General features: G+C 43.4%; 1 protein-coding gene across 2 annotated transcripts; it reads left to right on the top strand.

The window, feature by feature from the left end:
- The first annotated feature begins 3 nt into the window (after positions 1-3).
- On the top strand, positions 4-19,491 carry ANP32B (acidic nuclear phosphoprotein 32 family member B). Of its 2 annotated transcripts, none has more exons than XM_060236988.1 (7): positions 4-405; positions 10,792-10,941; positions 14,273-14,395; positions 15,572-15,758; positions 17,004-17,122; positions 17,635-17,692; positions 18,852-19,491. In XM_060236988.1, exons 1-7 carry the CDS (start codon positions 352-354, stop codon positions 18,923-18,925), a joined length of 765 nt encoding a protein of 254 aa, XP_060092971.1. In that variant the 5' UTR covers positions 4-351; the 3' UTR covers positions 18,926-19,491. The 2 variants fall into 2 exon arrangements, with proteins under 2 accessions (XP_060092971.1, XP_060092972.1); XM_060236989.1 differs by having other exon boundaries at positions 35-405; positions 17,007-17,122.
- The last annotated feature ends 1,781 nt before the right edge of the window (positions 19,492-21,272 follow it).

The raw sequence follows: 21,272 nt of genomic DNA, 5'->3' as shown, positions 1-21,272 counted from the left end.
GAGGAAAAGGCGGGCCCGGCTGGGGGGGAGGGGCGCGGCTATGACGACTAAGTTCCGGGGAGTCTCTTCTTGGCGCCTTTGCCGCGCCCCCTAGCGGTCGCTCGATCGGCCGGCCAGTCAGTCAGTCAGTCACTCGCTCGGTCGATTCGGCTCAGGCCGAGGGGGGGCCCTCGTTTGCCGGTAGAAGTGCAGTCGCGGCGGTGAAAGAGGCGCCGAGCGCTGCCGCTTTTCTCCCTCCCTGCCGCCGGCCGCTCTTCCCCTTCGGCCGCTGCCCCTGCGGGCTCCCTCGGCGCCAAGGCCTGAGACCCCGGGCCCGCCCCGAGCTTCTCCTTCCCCTCACGACGCGCCGCCATGGACATGAAGAAGCGGATCCACCTGGAGCTGCGGAACCGGACCCCGCCGGATGTAAGCGCGGACGGGGGAGCGGTTGAGACGCAGAGGAGGGAGGCCTACGGGGAGGCGGATTTGGGGCTTCATTGTGGGGGGGAGGCTCCGAAGGGGCGGGAAGAGAATATGAGAGCGCGAGGCTGGGGAAGGGGGGAGAGGAAAGGTTCGGTCACCCGTTGTGGTTGGCAGGAGGAGGGAAAGAAAGCGAAGCGAGCGCGTAATGGGAGAGCGAGCGACTGACTGACTGACGAGGGAATCTGCGGCCGCCATGTTGTTCCCGTTGCTGCGTCTCCTCACTGCGAGAGCGCGGGCTGTTTTGCCTGCAGAGGGGACAGAGCGAGGCGGTTGGCGCTTCGCGTGCGCGCGACAGGGAGCCGCGTCCGTTCGCCTCGCGGCCCGGCGTCGCGCACGCGGAGGGGTCTGTCGCGCGCGCGCGCCTCCTCCCCCACCTCGCTCCCCTTCCGCCGGCCTTAAACAGGCAATAGCTGCGGAAGGGAGGCGAGGGCAGTGCTGCCGCCCGTCGGCTCGTGAGCGCGCTTTCCTCCTCACGCGGCGCCCGTCCCCTTCAGCCAGGACGGGCGCGCTCTGGGCGGCCTTTCCCGCCTTCCTCCTCCCTCTTTAAACGGGCGACAGCTGCAGAGGGAGCGCGCGTGCATGTGGGAGCTGCCTTCTTACTCTCCGTCGTACGCCTCGCGTTCCCGCCAAAAGCTTCCTTTTTCTCCTCTCTCTGCACGATCTTCAGCTCTTTTAAATGGAGGCACCATCGAGCTCTTAAATCTCTCCCGCTTGAAATCTTCGGGATTTTTGAAACCGCCTTAATTTAGGGCAGGATCGTGTCATGGTTGCCCCTCGCTCGATTTGCTGCTGAATATACTCTTTTGCTAGAACGTGGCCGGTCTATCTAATTCCAGGGGGAATTAAGCACCAGTCTTATGGCACATTAAAAGACATAACAGCAGAATCTTTCAGGGGCTAGATCCTGCGTGGCAGCTGAAAGACGAGCAAGATTTTTTGTTTCAACACGTGGAGGGGTGTATGTTTCTGAAAAAGTGGGCTAGTCTGTGAACGCTCCTGCTGAAATAAAATCTTGTTTGTTTTATGGCGGATAGAAACGCTTTACTTCCTTTTGATCCTCCTGGCTTGGGCTGTTCCTTTTAGCGGCACGCCTGAGGGTTAAAAAGGGAAAAAAGCAGATATTTGGGGTTTGTTTTCAAACTTTAGGTAACACCTATAACATGACAAGCATGTGCGGAAAATACGATTTAGAAAGCAGTTCTGAATCTCAGGGAGTAGGTAGATAATTTAATGCCTAACATCGCAGTTTATTGAGAGGGAGAATCTAATTTGAACTATTTATGCTTTTCCAATGCTATCTTCAGTACAACTGCACACTCTTTTTGGCATGTATTGTATGATCAGCCCCATGTTTGTTACTCCGTTGTTCAGTGGTAGTCTGGTCCGGGCTGATTTCAAGGCCATTGGAAAGTACTGAGCACCTTGGCTGTAAACAGTTGTTTTATATTTTGTTTGCTTGACCGCTTATATACATGGAAAGGTCCGTAAAGCCCATTTGCTTGGTTATTCATATACAGACCAGGACAGTGCCCCTTTAAGGGTCCCTAAAAAGTGCTTCAGTGCCCCTTTAAATGTCCCTAAGACTAAATGAAGAGCCCACGTGGCGCAGAGCGGTAAAGCTGCAGTACTGCAGTCGGAGCCCTCTGCTCATGACCTGAGTTTGATCCCAGCGGAAGCTGGTTCAGGGAGCTGGCTCCAGGTTGACTCAGCCTTCCATCCTTCCGAGGTCACTATAATGAATACCCAGCTTGCTGGGGGGGGGGAGTGTAGATGACTGGGGAAGGCAATGGCAAACCACCCCGTAAAAAGTCTGCCGTGAAAACGTTGTGAAAGCAGCATCACCCCAGAGTCGAAAATGACTGTTGCTTGCACAGGGAACTTCCTTTACCTTTAAGACTAAATGACTGTGATTTCTAAGGGCCAGACTGCACTTTCAGATGTTCAACAAGCTAAGTCCAGGTTTTGATAAATGAATTCTTAAAAATAAAAACTCAAACATTCTTGGAACACTGTCACAGAGAGAGGAGGATTTCTGCTCTTCACCAACTGTTTTACCATGCAGAAACAGTGCTGGATGGGAGGAAGTTACACCCCCATTTTTGCAGCTGCATGTGAACAGAGTACTCCATGTGGAGCAGCAGAGACCAGAAAATAACCTCCCCATCCAGTGCAGTTTCTGTGGTGGAACTAGCTTGGGGGGTGGGGAAGGCAGGAGCCCTTCCAAGGCAATTTGGGCTTTCTTTTACTTTTAAAAAAGCGTTCTGCATCTGGGCCCAGCTGGTTAAAAGCCTGAACATGTAGTTTGGCCCTAATATGAAGAATTAAGCCAGAATATCAGAACTATCTAGCTTTGAGTCCAGCTCCATTCTCTATTAGTAATTCCATGCATACATTAATTTCCTTGTATGCCACCATTAATTATTGGGCAGTAGTACTGTAGTCCAAGTTCTGCTCACAATCTGAGTTCGATCCTAGTGGAAGCTGAGTTCAGGTAGCTGGCTCGAGGTTGATTCAGCCTTCCATCCTTCCGAGGGGTAAAATAAGTACCCAGCTTGCGGGGGGTAAAGTGTAGATGGGAAAAGCAATGGCAAACCACCCTGTAAAAAAGTCTGCCATGAAAATGTGAAAGCAACATCACCCCAGAGTCAGAAATGACTGGTGTTTGCACAGGGAACTACCTTTACCTTTAGGGATGGGCACAAACTCAAAAATCTCAATTCGGGGCAACCCCCAAACTGAGCCAGAAATGCCACAAACTGGATGGTTTGAAGCTGCAGACCAGAGAAAGGGGAGATTCGCCTTTCAAAACGGGGTGGGGGGGGTGGGACTGATGGATTTAATGGATCACAGTCATTTAAACCTAACAGGTCAGCTGTTAAGTTTAAATGGCCCAGACAGCCAAACCAAACAAAAGTTTGGTAAATGTTTTGGAGCTCTGAAGTGGGCCAAGTTGTGCCCGAACCGGTTCATGCCCATCCCTATACGGCAAGTTCAAGACACAGGATTGGATTCTCCAGTTCTCTTCTATGTAATGTGCCTGTCTGAGCTGGAGCAAAGCTTCTCATATATCAGATGAGCATTACAGGATGCAGCAGATGCTCTGAACCTAGTGCACATTGCATGCTCTTGTTGCCAACTGATGATCTAGTCTGGCTCAGCACTAATATTGCTGTTAACAGCGACACTTGGGATTGCTGTTGTCCTCTCGTGTTGATGCGGCATAGCTCTTTTATTCACCCTGGCAAAAGAGCGGTGCACATGGTGATACTATGTGTGCTACTGCTAACATCCTTAATAGCAATACAATGACTTTCTGTTAGGATCAGTTGAGCTTTTGAATTTTCCAGTTCATCAGGACTTGAATATTCAGTATTTTAAGAGGACAGTTCAGGTGAGGCTGTATATCTTCTGGTCTCCCTTTCAAGGTTACAAACTGTAGAGCTTGGGCTTCTGTGCCCTGAAGTAACCTTTTCTTCTCTGCCCCTTTCGGTGGGTTATGTCTTTTCTTTTAACATCCACTCTGAAAGGTTCTGAGGAATTAACAGGTTGCTCACTTCCTTTATAACAGTTGTAATGGCACCTTGCAGTGAGATATGAAATGATGTGAAATTTTTAAAAACTGTGTGTGTGTGGTCGGGGGGGGGGGGTTGTTTATCAAGCTATATGAATGTTCTCTTCAGAAATTAGAATTTGCCCCAGAGTGGGGGGGGGGTATATTGTGATTTCTCAAACTGTATTGTGCCTTCAATCATTTAGAAGATACAGATACACGCACATCTCGTAAACTGGTGAGTATTTGTTGAGGATTAGTATCAAAGGATGAGCTGCTTCCTACCAGCACAGATCAGTTCTCTTTTGATCCTTTTAAAAGGCACATTACAATGCCTTGATAGGATTGTACCAATTTTGCAAAAACCTTCTGGGAAGCTCATCATAATTGTCTGATTTGGAATACCAAAAATGAGCTAATGTGTTTTGATGGGGTTGTACTAATTAATTTCCATAGTATTGGATAGACCTGCTGTTTAAAAGTGATTTGGAGAAAATCAGGCTTGTGAGATGTTTCCTGGTCAAGTCGGTAGACTTGGGCTCCATTAAAATTATTTAACATCAGGGCTTTTTTGTTGTTGTTGCAGGAACTCTTTTGCATATTAGGCCCCACCCCCTGATGTAGCCAGTCCTCCTGAAGCTTACAGTAGGCCCTGTACTAACAGCCCTGTAAGCTCTTGGAGGATTGGGTGCATCAGGGGGTGTTGGGCCTAATATGCAAAAGAGTTCCTGCTATAAAAAAAGCCCTGCGCGGAGGAAGTAATATAAAAGAAACCGGCCACTCCATTTTGCTACAATAAATAGTAAGTCTATAAAGTTGTGAGCATAGTTAATCTGAGAAAAGATTGAATAGTGAATAAGATTAGTTTTCTATATAATAAATGTAATTCTAATAAACTACGTTCAAATACTTTGCTCTGTTGTGCCATTATGATCAGGTAGGATTATTAAAAATTGACTAAAAGAATACTTGTGATTAATTGGGCAGCAGTTTTTTTAAAATATGAGGGCTTAAATTGTTTATTTGATTAATTAATTGCTTTTAAAGTTGATGTGTGATTCAGGTTTTAATTCTTAAGAATTCATTGTAGAAATATCTGTTCTGGTACATACATGCTGCAGAGATGCTGGGCAAGTCTTGAAAAAAATGTATTCTTGTTTTACTGAAGTGGAATTATCAGATAAACTCATTTTGGAAAGCATTGCTTATTTTTGTAACCAGTGGATACGGTTGTTGTATTTTGTGTTGTCAATTCAGAATAGTTGGATGTTCCAACTTGGAGCACAGTGTGTCAAGTGGGGCAAATCCCAGCCCTGACCAGGACAGCCCAGGCAATCCCAATCTTGTCAGATCTTGGAAGCTAAGCAGGGTTGACTCTGGCAGTAGGGGTCAGTCACCAGAAGTCACTATGACTTATAGGTGCACACACACACAAATACAAATAAATAAAATAAAAATAAGAGTGGAGAAAATCTCTGGCTCGAGTTCAAATACATTTTGAATTTACTGCTACAAAATTTTAAATTTCTGTTTTAAAAATAGAAGCCATAGGTGATTTTTTTTTTGTTAAGCTGTAAATAAATGAAGCTAGGAAACTGGAAATTTCTGTAGCCATCCCCAGGGCTTTTTTTGTAGCAGGAACTCCTTTGCATATTAGGCCATACACCCTGATGTAGCCAATCCTCCAAGAGCTTACAGGGCTCTTAGTACAGGGCCTACTGTAAGCTCCAGGAGGACTGGCTACATGGGGGTGTGTGGCCTAATATGCAAAGGAGTTCCTGCTACAAAAAAAGCCCTAGCCATCCCTATTTGACCTTTTTTATAGCCGTGTTTGATATGTATTTGTTAGTGAACAGGAGTTTCTAACTGCAGTTGTTTGCGGAGTTACACCAGTTTAAATTCATTGACATCAGTGGGTTAAATTTAGAGTGCCCTGACCTGGAAGAAGACGATGATATTGGATTTATACCCTGCCCTTCACTATGACTCTCAGAGCGACTTACAAGCTCCTTTACCTTCTTCCCCCAAAACAGACACCCTGTTAGGTAGGTGGGGCTGAGAGAGCTCTCATAGCAGCTGCCCTTTCAAGGACAACAACTATGAAATCCAGATAGAGTCCACGCACTTAACCACTACACCAAACTGGCTCAAGCTAGCCCAGTCTCATCAGGTTTTGGAAATTAAGCAGAGCTAGCCCTGGTCAGTATTTGCATGGGAGACCTTCAAGAAATTCCAAGGCTGCTATGGAGAGGCAAGCAAAGGCACAAACAACTTCTGAATGTGTCTTGCCTTGAGAACCCTATGAGGTCACCTTAAGTTAACTGCAACTTGATGGCCAAAAATAAATAAAAGGCTAGAGTAATTGCATAGCAATGCACTGTAATTTTTGTCTTTTAAACTTGAAACATAGTTTTATCAAGTCTTCTTTACTTTCAAATTAAGCTTCCTCTCCCCCCCCCCCCATCATAGTTGTTCATTAACTTGTATGGATGTCAGATACCTTCGATTTGTTCTATTCTACTCCTAGACTAGTTTACTTCAAATTATGATTGTTTGATCATTGTGTAAATTAGAAGAGAGTGGCTTAGGGTCCCAGCATCAGGCCAGTTTATACACACCTATTGCATTTTCCTTAAGTTAGATTTATGAATTACCCAAACCTTGATTCCTCAGGGTTCTGGGCAATAAGCAACAAAACATCAAACAATAAAGCACAATAACAATTCAGTTTAGATTACTACAAATCTCAGATGGCATTAACATAAGCCTGTTGACGGGTCAGTTTTCAGACTGCACTGCATGCCACCCTGAGCAGGGGTAATTGGAAAAGATGGGGAAGGAATTGGGTAGTCAAAAGAATGAATATCATTTCTTGACTATCAGTTATTTGGCATAAATATTAGTTACTATAGCACTGCAGTCCAAGAGTTGTCCATTGTGCTTCTGAAGGTCCACATATTGTGTTCAATATTTTTTCCCCCTTCAAGTCAATTGTAAATTGTCTTGAAGGCCAATTCTGATAGGAAAGCAAGGTAGAAGTTCTTTTAAAGTAGGATACAGCAGCCATTTTAAAAACCTCACCTTGTATAGGTTGCATTGTACTGTCTGGAATTGCCCCAAGAAACTGCTAAAATATGAGATGGACTAAAATTTCAACTAAGTATATGAGGTAAGAAGTTGGTGAGACTCTTCTATTTATCCCCAACAATTACTTTAATTTGTTTTACTTTTTACTGCATAAGGTTTAGAGGGGGTTGTTTTTACACTTTGATTTGGGTGATTTGTTTAATCACAAGGTTTGAAAATGCAGACTTTTAAATTTCCTTTTTGGTAGGTTTTTTTGGGGGGGGGGGGTGCACGCATACACCCGGAAGTCAGTTTGGCATAGTGGTTAAGTGTGCAGACTCTTATCCAGGAGAATCGGGTTTGATTCCCCACTTCTCCACTTGCACCTGCTGGCCTTGAGTCAGCCATAGCTCTGGCAGAGGTTGTCCTTGAAAGGGCAGCTGCTGAGAGAGCCCTCTCAGCTCCACCCACCTCACAGGGTGTCTGTTGTGAGGAAGGAAGTTAAAGGAGATTGTGAGCCACTCTGAGATTCGAAGTGGAGGGAGGGATATAAGTCCAGTGTCTTCTTCATGGCGACTTCTGGTGACTGACCCCTCCTAAGAAACCATGATAATCTGTTCTGGCTTTTTAATGTAGTTCTTTACTGCATATGAGCAGTTTACAATGCAGTCCTAAGAAAAGTCTCTCCAGCCTAAGCCCAGCACAGGAAAGTCTCTTTCTGCTTTCCCATCCATCTTTAGGGCTCTGTGCCATTTGCTTTATGATTACTGCATACATACAAGGTAGCTGTTTATTCAGTGTATTTCTTGGTGTGCATTGTTTGAAATTGGTCTCTATATTTTATCTAAACAACTTGAGCAAGACAGCTGAACCTTGTTCTGCTGCCTGCTTGATAACAACATCCCCCCCTAAGCTCTTCTAGCCAGACAGAAGAACATCATTGTGGGCTGACTGCTTTCATTCCGGTAGCGGAAATGTTCCAGTTTCTAAGACCAAGTAAGATTTCAATCAAGCACGTGTCCTTGAATGCGTGGCACTGTTTTCATTATGATCTTAGAAATACCATTTTGACAAATTGTTTCATTTGTGCAGAGTTTGCTTTAGGGCTGGTTCACAGAGGACACTCAGTGAACCAATACAAATACGTTGCATCTATTGGCTCTGACAGTTGCCAAGGGCACAGTGCATGCCCTGTGGCAGGACTTCCAAGGGAGATGCTGCCGCTTGCCCTCCTCAGCTTCTATCATTGTCGAGGTTCAGTAAGGAAAACCCCTTTGACAATTTCTTGTTCTTTCTCTGCACTGTCCAGGGAAAACCAGGTGATGCTTCAGAAGGTAACCAGTGAGGAGACGTCCACACTGGAGCTCTCTGGGTGACCAGAACAGTTGTCAGAACCAGTAGTTGTTAGAGCTGCCCTAAGGGTTCTGGTGTGATCCAGCCTTTGTGGCATTGAGTCTTCCAAAACACATTTCTATCATTGATTCCCATTTCAACCTATGTGAAGATACACACCAATATGCTGTATCTTCCTGCAGTCTGCAGATAACATAAAGCTTTTTACATTATTACCCAAAGCAAAACTCTAGTGGTGGTGTAATACTACTTGAAGCATGGTGCTGGTTTGATGGTCTTTTGCGGTAGTGTCCTTGACAATCACAGACAAGTTACCGTAACTCAGTCTTTCTGCCACTGTTGCCCAAGATGATAGACAATAGAATGTGCTCTTCCTGGCTTGTTCTTTTGTTCAAATTAAGATGGCCTGTTTCTAGCAGAATGGTAGGGTGTTGTCTTTCTGTGGCCTGGGGATATATTTCTCTATTAGTAGTTTTAGGACATTGAGTCTACCAGGAAGTAGATAGTGGTGTTCAGTTTTATCATTTTTTGGCTTATTGAATTACAGATTGGAGATGAAAAAATAAATTACTGTATGGCATTGTGTGTGGAATAGCCAGGAGATCCCGAAGAACTGATTGGCTGCCTGAAACTTTAGCTCTTTTTTGGCACCACTAGGTGACAAGCTATGTTTATTTTTAGACGGAGAGAGCTGTGATTTGCACAAGGAAACGAACAAAGCAGCAGACAAGTGCACCTTTAAGACCAACTAAGTTTTATTCAGAATGTAAGCTTTCGAATGCTGTTAAGCAGACTTCATCAGACAAGTGGGAATATTGGTTGTTTGTCTTATTGCATATACCAACCCATCCTATGGCAAACTATATGGATGTTATAATCATGCCCTCTGTTTAAACTAACAAGGCCAGAATGTTACCTAGATTTATGGCACCCCTAGGACAGCAGTCTGCTTTTTATCACCCTCCACTCCAGTGTTTTTTTCAACAAACAGATCCCTATTTGTGATTCTTTTAATCTGCTAAAAACATTCCCATGATTCCACACTGCCCACTTATATTAAGAATTTCTTAATTCCCATTCCCACTTGTCTGATGAAGTTTACTTAAGAGCATACGAAAGCTTACCTTCTGAATAAAACCTAGTTGGTCTTAAAGGTGCACTTGTCTACTGCTTTGTTCTATTGCTTCAGACCAACACGGCGCCTACTGGGATCTATTGCCCAAGGAAAGAGAGAGGAAAACTTTCTCCTCCACATTTGTCCCTTCTCTGTAAGCATGTTCGAATGGCTGATACCATAAGGGTGTTTTCTGTAGTGGTTCCATATTGTGAACCAGCTTTCCTGCAAATGCTCTGTAAAATTGAATTGCATAGTCCGTTTTGGGTTCTGCAGTGCTTGGGAGAAAGACGGGAATAGAAACATTTTAAATAAGAAAATACACTTTGAGTTGGATGATGAATTTGTGAGGGATCAACACTTGTTACTGATGTATGATATGCAATTGTTTGTTGTTTTACAGTTAAGCCTATATTACTGGTTTTAACATCATTATAACCAGCTTCATTGGTGACATATGGGTTTAAGTATATGTTAAATATAGCATCAACCAGCTGTTTAGATTTGGGTATTTCTGATGGTTTGCCTGTATGGGAATTTGTTTTTTGTATCTCTGATTCAACTCGAAGCATGAGATGAAATTCGAGGCCTTCACAGGCAGTCTGAAACCTCTGAGGCAGGGATACCTGCAGCAGGGAGTTCTCCCCACAGTCTTGCTGTTGGGGAACCAGCATCGTTTGGCATACATTCAAGCTGAAAGACATTTTGTTCCTTGAAAATTCGTACTCAGAAATGAACCTTGAATGCAAATACGGGCTAAGGTTCTAGAACAAATGAAACTTTATTGTCTTTGTGTCAAAGGAGGACTACAAGGACATCAGAAAGGTGGTTGCTCTTCCAGAACTCTGATATTCTGTTTCCACCAAAGCCTAATGCTGAGGTCACACATTCTAAATAATGCAGTTTCAAACTTCAGTCTACTTCAGGAACTGTTTGAAAATGGATTTTGCCATTTCACATGGCAAAATCCAGTTGGAAAGGGGATTGAAAGTGTATTATTTAGTGTGTGTATCCACACCATAGGTCTTCTTTGAGGTTTTTTTTTTTTTTTAAATGCTGATTGGCTTTGGGTGCAAATTTTGTTGCTAATGTACTGTTATTTGTCCTAGGCCCTTGTGAGGCTATAAATTCCAATGAAGTGTGGCAAGAGGCATATCTCAGCTTGCCTGTGTTTCGTTTTATTAGGTATCGTTATCTCAGCTGCTGTTTTGAAAGGGATTGTGTTTATTTTTGTGTGTCTTTTCAGGTACAAGAACTTGTTCTTGACAACTGCAGATCAAATGAAGGCAAAATTGAGGGATTGTCAGGAGAGTTTGTCAACTTGGAGTTCCTCAGCTTAATAAATGTGGGGCTGACATCTGTCTTGAATCTCCCCAAGCTCCCCAAACTGAAAAAGGTAAGCCATTTAACTAATGAGCATGAGTGGTGGGCTGGGTATTTACTGCTACATAGCCATATTAACAACCATTTCCATTACGATCTTAGTAAACCAGTGAATTTGGAAGCTGGGTTGCTCCTTTCGATTAGTCCTGTTACAAGACTCCAAAGAGGTTACAAAAACATGAACTGTGCTCAGTTGCATGTTTTATATAACTGGATAAAGTTGAGGGGGACTTCTTAGATCAATCAAGGAATAAATATTTGCTAATATTTCCGTGAAAGCACTGCGCAACTCTTACAGCGAGGAACCTTTGCGGTTTTCCTAGTAGTAGGTATGTTAAGATGCAAATGGAAGAATGGCAGGATTAAAGGGAAATACAGGGTGAGATGTAGTCTGACAAACTTGAATAAAACTTTGTTGGTCTTAAAGGTGCCACTGGACTCAAACTTTGTTCAGCTACTTCAGACCAAAATGGCTACCCACCTGGATTTGACAAAACTGTCAACAGATTAAGGGTTGTTCCTTACTTATTAGAATTTGTACTGTAATCAGGGCCACGTATGCCAACAAGCAGAAAAATCAATGTCCCAACCACCTGCATTTTTAAGAAACTCCACATGCTTAGAGGAAACAATCCTAAGAAACACATTGATGGTGTAGTGAATCTCTGGAAAATTGTAGTCAACTTCTGGCAGCCTGGGATTTGAACAACAATCACAGGGTTTCCCTCCTGATATTGTTGTTCAAGCTCATTCCAAAACAAGCACCCAGTTCAAATTTACAAATATATTATTGGTAAGCGAAAGTTGTGTTTCTTTGGCACAATGTGTGAATTATATTTGGCTTTGAGTAGGTGTCCTGTTTGCTTACACTGAGAATATGCCTAAAAAGATTTACTGAAAAGTTAATGTGATTCTGGAGTCCAGCTGGATTGGGTAGGAGCCTGTCTGTCTTTTTAGACAACTGCCAAGGGGTGTGTGTATGAGTTGGGGGGGGGGGGAATCTCAGACTAGGTCATGATCGCTACTAGTGAAGTACCTAGTAAACTAGCATTTTTCAGTGTAAAAACAATTTTATTGTGGTAATATATTGTAATAATATCAATAATAAAAAATAATGCAAAATTAATACCAATACATTACTCTTCCCTTCTCCCCTCCCCCCATATCATGACCCCCACCAGTGTCAATTACTTAAGTTGCTAAAAATTAAAGGTAACCTTATCAATTAAAGAATCATCTTATTAAAAATCTTATCTAAAAAACCCCACAAAACTTTCTGTAAAAGAATAAACAAACCCAACAAATTAGTTATAATCCATCTTCATTCTTCTCTTATAGTTCTTTTTGTCCTTATCCAAAAAGAAAAACAGAATCAAGACATTAGTCCATTACTTTTTTTAAAAAAGAAAAGTAACTTCAACTATTATCAAAAATCACCCAATGTCCCTTTATTTTCCAGTACTTTTCAGTAAACTAGCATTTTTGTTCTGGAGACTAGGTTCAAAGGAAATGGGCATATCTGGATGAATATGCATTCTGTGGGGTGAAGAAAAGCGAGGCTTTTTATCACAGCTACTTCTTAGAGAATGATATTGTTGTAAAAGGGTAGTGTATACAAGACAAGGATGTTGACTTTGTTGAATAACTACCACGTATGAAAAACTGGTGTGGCTAGCCATCAACCTATATGGCCGAGGATCTGCCTACCTCTAGGGACCACCTCTCTCCATATGTTCCCCAGAGAGCACTACGATCCAATTCACAAAACCTTCTGGAAGTACCTGGGTCAAAAGAGGCCAAACTAAAAACAACTAGAGAACAGGCCTTCTCTATAAAAGTACCCCAATGGTGGAACCAGCTGCCGGAAGAGGTGTGGGCCCTGCGGGATCCGTAGGGCCTGCAGAACCGCCCTCTTCCGGCTAGCCTTCTAAGATGGAGCTTGGAATAAACATCACGCCATCATTAACATTAATATAACTGAGATAGTAGCACTATTAGATTATATTTTTTAGACTTTTTAGATTATTTAAATATTTAATTGTTAACTGTATTGAACTGTATAATCTTGTTTTATTGTTTTAATATGGCTTTTGCCATGTCCTGTAAGCCGCCCTGAGCCTGCCTCGGCGAGGAGGGCGGGGTATAAATAAAATTTTTTATTATTATTTATTATTATAACCTAGCTCAGAAACTAAAGTCTGTTCTTGGAACTTGCTATCCCTTTCATGGTTAGTGGCAGGAATTTGGATGTTGTTATTGGCAAAAGCAAGTCAGTTTGCTCCATGGAATGCAGTCATTGTTTTGCATTTGTACAAATGATTGCTCATTAAGACAGGTCCGTTATTCACTTGTATTGTGTAATAACAGTGCCACCCATATGAATTTAAACCTTGTCCAGATCTTGAGGCTTGCTGCCTGTCAACTATGTGGACTTGGTTCATCCAGATTTGGCCAGGATTAGGAACACACAATTTTATTGAGGTCTATGGAACTTGAAAGGGTTTAACTTTGGCTAGAGAATAGGCCATGTTTCTTAATTACTTTTCTATAAACATTACTTTCTAAGCGTATAACACTTCATTATGGCACCTGAAGTCTGTTTGTAGGAAACTAAGAATAGGTAAAGATGGTATCTTTTACTGGATTGGTTCTGATAAACCAATTTTACTTCAGTATTTATGAGCTTTCTTACCACATACATTGCATTCAGAACAAATGTGTATATTTAGAATCAATCGTATGTACATATCCATGCTTGGTCAGGACATGAGGTTGTTTTGAGAAAATGGTGAGTAGGAAAATGGCATTTCTCTTAGGCAGAGCCTTCAAAGATATGTGTTGAATGATTTGCTGTCTTTCAGAACAGCCGTTTTGTAGGATATAGGGCATGGCTATATTGCAGACTTCAATTGTTTTAATAGTCCTTTCCTCTAACTCCTGTAGGTTCAAAGGTTCTAGAGGCTGGGGATCTTTAACAGATACTTCAGCTACAGTTCCAAGGCCATAATAGTTGAACTGACAGAAAAGAGAAACAGATCTGTTGTGTAGCTATATGTCCCCGTAGTTAATATATGTGTTCCATTCTATAAGAAGATGGAGCCGATACGGCAACTCCCCCTTGATGTAGGGTATAATAAGGAACTTTCTGTGAGCAGCTTATTATGTCTCAGTGGGTAAAGGATTGGAACATCTTTATGATGTCAGTTATTTTATTTCATGTTGTTTTTGATCTTGCTCAATACTTTGTTACAGTTCTTCATCCCACAACAGTAGAAATATTTTGTTTCTGCCCATGCTGGCATTACTAATGTGTTCATTTTCCCCCTTCCCTCCCTTTTTTAAAGCTTGAACTCAGTGACAACAGAATTTCTGGAGGTCTTGATGTATTAGCTGAGAAGCTTCCTAACCTCACACATCTAAACCTCAGTGGAAACAAGCTGAAGGATATCAGTACCTTGGAGCCATTGGTATGCTATTCATGGATTTTCTAGCAGTGGTTGTTCCATGGGGTGTTGGAGACAGAGATTTTCGTACAAAGGATTGCTTACATTCTCAAAATAGGTCTGGGTTTAGATGGCATTTCAAACATATCTGATGCTGTATGAATTCTGTGTGTGCACCCGCACACACACACAGAGTGTTTGGAGCCAAGCATACTTTGCTGTTGCATTTAAACTTATACTGTATTCATTCAATAGGAAGACAGCCCTTAGTGTAAGATGACCACCTCTCCCCCCCCCCAAAAAAAACCGTTACGTATAATTTTTTCAGTGGGCATAACTATAACTTGTCTGCAAATGTAAGATGATACCCACTTTTTAATGGCATATCTGGGGGGGAAACAGAGTCTTGCATTGAAGTAAATGCTGTATTATTGTAGTAGATAAGGTAGCCTTCTTTCTTACCTAAAATTGTAAAATTAACTGTAAACGCTGTGATATATGTATGCCTAAGGATAGCCTAGTTCTCATTAATATCTCTGTTTAAAAGCTTTTTGCTGTCCCAGAAAGTAGAGCCAAGGGAAGTTAAAAGGAAGACAAAGAGAGTAGATATGCATCATCCCAGTATATTGCCAACCTGTTCACTGTTGTGCACAGAGTACAGCTGCTACTATGATCTTATCATGCCAGACGTTCATTTGTTGGCATTGCAATAATATGTATAGGTTTCATATAGGTTACTTCCATAATTCTTCCCTCAGCATTGTCAAGTAGTTCCATGTTATCCCCAGACTGCTGATGGGGAACTCTGTCTTTCCACTACCACTTCGTTGTATCACACTAAGAACCTATAGTGTGTATAAAGATGAATGATACACAAGATGAAATAATCATCTCTGTTTCAAAGAATGGAGGACAGATTTTTGGTTCAGCAAAGTTTCTAAATAGTTTCTTGGTGAGGGATGGGGAGGTACATGGCAATTCATGTTACGTTACCAAGTCTGAGGTGAGTAAATGTTTATCAAAGAGAGAGGTGTCAAAAGGATTGCCACGTGACTTCCTGCCTCCAGGAGGATGCTGGGAAAGTCTCCTGACATTAAAAAGTATGTCCTTGGTTCCAGATGCAAATCCTCTTTCAGTCATACAATAGTCCTGTCCCGTCTGCACTATACAGCAATAACTAGAATGCTATTTCTAATTTAGAAAAAATTGGAGTCTCTGAAGAGCCTGGATCTATTTAACTGTGAGGTAACAAATCTCAATGACTACCGAGAGAGCGTCTTCAAGCTTCTCCCTCAGCTCACCTATCTGGACGGATACGATCAAGAAGACAAAGAGGCTTCTGACTCGGATGCTGAAGTCGACGGTGTTGATGAGGAAGATGAAGAGGGTGAGACAAAGGCTGTTCAGTGCTATTGTATCGCGTGTAAAATTTAAACGGCTAGTTTTTTAGCTTTGTGTTTTCAGTGATATAAAAACGGAACAGCAGGATTTTAGTCTAAAGTTCAATTGCATGGAAGAAATAGACCATCTAAATTAAAGTGGTCCACTGTGCACTCCCATCCTTCTGGGACACAGTCTGCATCATACCTCTAACAAAAAAAAAAGTTCAAACAGATAGTTGAGAAGGCTCATCCTTAACTCATACTGAAGTAAGGGTGCCATGTCCTGTTTGCATGACTGCATTTAACGGGTAAGCAAATCAGTCTTTGGTGCTTAAGTGGAATGTCTCCTGTTATAGATGTAAAGTTATTTCAGCAATCAGTTGGTAGTAGGTGGGGATTAAAAAGTTTGCTTTGTTCTCAGGATTTTGGAAAGAGCTTTATCTTGTGCAAAAATTGTCCTGTAGATCATAAAATGCACAGCCTCTGTTTGGAATTACTGTGACATTTCAGAGAACATAACCTATGCCAATAGTAAGATTGTGCACTAAAGTCTGTTGCCTTTGTATTTACATACCCATACAATGCTTCATACCTATTTAAGAGGCCATTTCAGGGAATGCAGGCCTGTTTTGTAGTAGTTAGTAGTCTCTTCCCCTGTCAAATCACTGTTACTCCCTTTCAGTGTTAGAATTAGCGTTGCATTGTGTTGCATCTGACACAAGTGCATGCCTTTCCCTCCTGGCCCTTTAAAACTGGAGTGGGCACTTTGTTTTTTGGTGTGACTGCAAAAGAGCTCTTGGCTGGGTTGGGGCACTGCTGCCTTCAGTGGACTTATGGAGTAAATGCACTGAGGGGAAATCTTAACTGCTAACACTTGTATTTTCCTGTGGCGCAGAGTGGTAAAGCTGCAGTACTGCAGTCTGAATTCTCTGCTCACAACCTGAGTTTGATCCCGGTGAAAGCTGGTTTCAGGTAGCCAGCTCAGGTTGACTCAGCCTTCCATCCTTCCGAGGTCGGTAAAATGAGTACCCAGCTTGCTGGGGGGAAAGTGTAGATGACTGGGGAAGGCAATCGCAAACCACCTCGTAAAAAGTCTCCCATGAAAACGTTGTGAAAGCAACATCACCCCAGAGTCAGAAATTACTGGTGCTTGCACGGGGGACTATCTACCTTTTTATTCATATACCGGACCTAACCAGGACAGCTGGATTTTGAGGAAAACTGTGCAAACTTCCATCTTTTTTTCTTAGAAGGTGAGGAAGAAGAAGAAGATGATGAAGAAGATGGTGAGGAGGAAGAATTTGATGAGGAGGATGAGGATGAAGAAGGAGAAGAAATAGAAGATGAGGAAGATGAAATCAGTGGAGAGGTTGGCCATAACTATTTTTTGCCTGCTGTTCTTTACTATTGGAAGCTTGGGGGCAGGGCTAGTTCCAGATTTTGTGGGCTCCGGGGCAATTTCCAGTGGGCCTCTTGTATTTCTCCCCCACACACACACACACTCATTCTGCTTCCCTACTGTTGAGGAAATTGGACTTTGCTCTTGTGCCTTTTCATGGTCCAGCTGCAAGACGATGCTGCTCTCAAATGACAGCCTTTGCCTTTGCTCTTAGTACCACCTGGGAGATCAGCCAGACTGGATATCTCCACCCCATTGTAAAAATCTAACTTGCTGTGTGAGCTGTGCAGTCATGTGCATCCCGGCAGTTGCAATTGTGGACTGTCCCACTGGGGTTTTTTGGCTGTAATATCCCAAGTTTCTGCTCCGGTGTCATCCAGCAAGTTGTCCAGCAAAACTGTGAACTTTCCCAGCGCTAATGGTGCTAATCTGAAGGAAGGTACTGCTGTTTCAAGTGGCAAACGTGCTCTTTGTTTTCCCAGGAGGAAGGGTTTGGCCATGATGGAGAAGAAGAGGAGGATGAAGAGGACGAAGAAGAAGGTGCGTGTCAACTTGAACAGTTCTTTGGGAGGGGGTTTATAGAAAGCGTAAAGGGTAAGACAGCCAGAGGGGTGTGAGGTGGGCTGGAGGGGGGACCAAGTAGGTCATTATTTAGATAACAGGTATCTTAACCTCCTATGGCTGTGGTAAGTAACAAAAGTGGCACACAGCTAGCAAACTGAAATAAAATCTCATCCTGATCAGGCTTGCACACACTGCTGACTCAAAAACCTTCAGCCCCTGGGTTTCTCATTTCACAGGAGAGCAAGCACGAGCGATTATAATATTGGCCAGTCTTAACATGTATCTTATTTCACTCCTGTCACACGCTGCAACACTGAATATAGTCCTATAGGTTGCTGACTTATAAGTGTCACCTTCTGAAGACTGTCCGGGCCTCCATTCCTGGGGTATACACACAACCAGTAGTCTTGTGATGCCAGGCAAAAGTGAAGCCTCCTTCCTGCCCTGGAAGGAACTACCCACCCCCCTCAGATTCCAAGGCCCCCACTGCCTCTGGCCACCGAGGATCCAGCTAGCAGGGGCTTGTTTCTGTTCCAAGGAAGGCTTCCTCCCTCGGCACTCCTGCAGCAATGCTGCGCTTGTTCAGAGTGGCAGCAAGTGGCGGTGAACAGAGGGGACAGATTGAAGGCTCTGCAATGGAGGGGCCATACAGATGGAGGGGCCTGCCTCCCCCCCCCCCCCGCCCCAAGGCATACTGTAGCTACAGGCCTGAGCAGCAGGATCTAGTCGGGCCCTTCTGAGGCAAGCATGACTGAACAAGCATGGTGCTGGTATCTGTCCCAAAATGCAGGAACTCTGGAAGCAGCTTGATAACAGGCGTGCTAGCTTAGCCTCAAAAGAATTGCCTTTCTCAGACTAAAAGAGGGCTGGTGTGAGCCACTTCCTAACATATGCCCTCCAGTGCTTGACGTCCTCCTCCTGTTTCTGGGGTGGCAGCCTTTGTCTTGCTCGCCTGATAACACAGCTACGGGAGTCTCTGTTCCAGAACACCCACTTTTTGTAGTCTAAGAGTAGATGTATGGAATACTGTAGTGAAAAGAGCAGTGGTCTGTTGGATTGGCATGTTGGCTTTCCCCCTCCCTTTTGGAAGAAGTCATTTATGATGAGCTTCCCTTCCCCCCCCCATGTCATACAGATGAAGAGGATAGTGGGAAAGGTGAAAAGAGAAAAAGAGAAGCAGACGACGAAGGGGATGAAGATGATGACTAAGGCCTCGTGTGCCCTCAAAGGACTGTTCAGTATTGCTTGGGCCACCCCTTGGATTATCTGTGACCGAGGAGCACGTGAGGCACACCTGTAGTCATCTAACAAGCCCCCCTCTCCCCCCCTTCCCCGGGTGCAGCACCTAAAGAGCCAAAGAGTCGGCCATTCCTGTGACATTCCACACCCCCCGCAGCTGATCTCTCCAGGTGGTTACAGAAGCTAGTTCAACTGGCTAGCACCTTCACTTAATCCTCTTGGGGTTCCCAGGCCTTCATCTCCCAACCGTTGCCATAGCAAAAAGAGCGAGTGTGATGGGTCAGTCCTGGTTGTCAGGGGATACACACCACCACCCCCTCCCCCACTGACTTGTAGTCCCTTTTTACTTTCTGTGTGACGAGGCTTTGTAAATAGAGTCCTGATGTTTTGGGGGACTGTTTCTTCATGCTTTGCTTTCCCTTGCCTCCCTTTTCCTTTTTTAAGACGTTGGATATTTTTTACATTAGGATGTTTTATGCAACAACAGAAAAAAAGTATTTTTAAGAACTTGAATGAAATAAACGTTATTTGGTAAACTAGTCTTGTAAATCGGTTATATTCAAACTCTTTTATCTGGGATTCTGTGGCCTTTCCCCCCCCCCCCCTTTCTTTCTCTGAAAGCCAGAATATGGGGCAGGGTAGTATACTTTCTGGACTGGAAACAAAAAATAAAAAAATTGTGCACCAATATCAGCGGAATTCTTTGACCTAAACAAAATTCTGCAAATCATATAGGTTTGCATATATATTTTCAAGTTTGCATAATTCTGTGTTTGGTAATTGGGAAGAAACAATGAGTGGGGGGAGTAGACACATCAGCTGTCCTTTTCTCCCACCCCTTAACTGCAGTAATTTGTCCTTGTGTATTATTCCTGCTTTGCAGAAACGCTGATTCCAAATGTCATGTTTAACCACCTTTTATGCTCTTTTCATTATGAAGGATGTAACCAAGGGTCATTTTGTAGAAAAATAGGTGGTGGAGCTCATCCAGGATTGTTATGCAGCTGCACCTACTGTTCAATGGACAAGGTGGGAAGGAGGTGGAACTGTCAGAAAGGTTCAGGAACTGTGCTCCTGTGAGCTCCCTGCTGAATCTGAGGCCTGAATGTAACATTTCTACCTCCCCCCTCCCGAGGCAATCCACGTGTGCTTTATGGGTTTCCATCATAGTGACCATAAACTCAAGACCTTTCTTGTGCACAGCAAAGTACCTTAAGTGCTCTGGTGACCTATAGAACGTCAAGGGTGACATTGCTAGAGTGATCTTGTCCTGAGTGGCAAACAGACAAACCTGGGGTTGGGGGAAGCTGTGTCTGTTGATTTCTGCACCTGCAGCAGGTCTGTAGCCATTTGCAAGCTGGCCCCCATTATCTGCTCCCTGCGAATGTCTCTAGGCAACCCCCCCCCCAGTATTATAATAATATATTTATTGGTGGTGGTGACTGGGAGGCTAATGGTGGGGGAATACATGCCACTTTCATTGAAAAATGAATTGTTTTCGCCCTTGCCCCCCAACTAGGTATTGTAAGCACTGCAGCGCCTCCTTCCCAGTGTCCTCACTAAATACAATTGTTAACAGGAGGAAATGCACTCTCCAAAGGAAATTAGTGTTCACAACGTAAGTACCTGAAGAAAGTAAAAAGTTAAACAAGGAGGCCTTTCTAACCCTCTAGCACCTCCCAATGAAATTTTGTTCATCGCAGAATCAAAATTTAGCCTGCTAGTATATATTTTGGCAGGGAGGATTTACTTGAGAACTATAATCTGGTCAAAGAATGCTTGAGTTAGAAAAATTTAAAAGATTTGCTGTGAGATACAGGCTTCATGTTCACAATTGTTCTAAGGCCTACCTAAAATGCTTAATTTTTTTTTTCTTCCTGGAAAGGAGGATTCTTCCACCCCTGGCACGAGGCCTGTACCTCAGAAAGGCTTGACAGCTTACCCATCTTCCAGTAGTGGCAGTTTTCAGGTGGAACTACCTGCCAGCCAGTTTTGTCTGCTTTCCTGAAACTTGAGACAGGTGGGAATAGTGCTTATAAGAGCCACAAGTCACGGTGTGTGTACAAATATATACACGTATAGTGCAGGCTGTTTTAGCTGCATGCACTGTGTTGTAGGCTGCAGTTCTGCAACCCTGCCTACAACACAGACTAAGCTGTACAGGTGATCAAGCTTCTAAAATATGGTACAAACATGCACTTGTAAGAATACATTACTTTTAGGATGGAAGACCAAGGAAAGCCAGGATTTTAAGGCTACACTGGGAATAGATTTTTCCTATAACGTTAAAAATGTGAGCCTATTCCAGCCAGTCAAC

This window comes from Heteronotia binoei, chromosome 4 (assembly GCF_032191835.1).
Source record: "Heteronotia binoei isolate CCM8104 ecotype False Entrance Well chromosome 4, APGP_CSIRO_Hbin_v1, whole genome shotgun sequence".
In the NCBI taxonomy this organism is placed as follows: Eukaryota; Metazoa; Chordata; class Lepidosauria; order Squamata; family Gekkonidae; genus Heteronotia; species Heteronotia binoei.
Note: the sequence above shows the minus strand (reverse complement) of the source record. Positions and strands in the feature narration are given on the sequence as shown.

What these genes read in the sequence shown, in the direction of transcription:
- ANP32B (XM_060236988.1), top strand. Translation starts at nt 352, where the DNA reads ATGGACATGAAGAAGCGGATCCACCTGGAGCTGCGGAACCGGACCCCG. An exon ending in AGCTCCCCAAACTGAAAAAG is followed by an intron (nt 10,942 to 14,272) that starts GTAAGCCATTTA and finishes CCTTTTTTAAAG; the next exon opens with CTTGAACTCAGTGACAACAG. An exon ending in TCAGTACCTTGGAGCCATTG is followed by an intron (nt 14,396 to 15,571) that starts GTATGCTATTCA and finishes TTTCTAATTTAG; the next exon opens with AAAAAATTGGAGTCTCTGAA.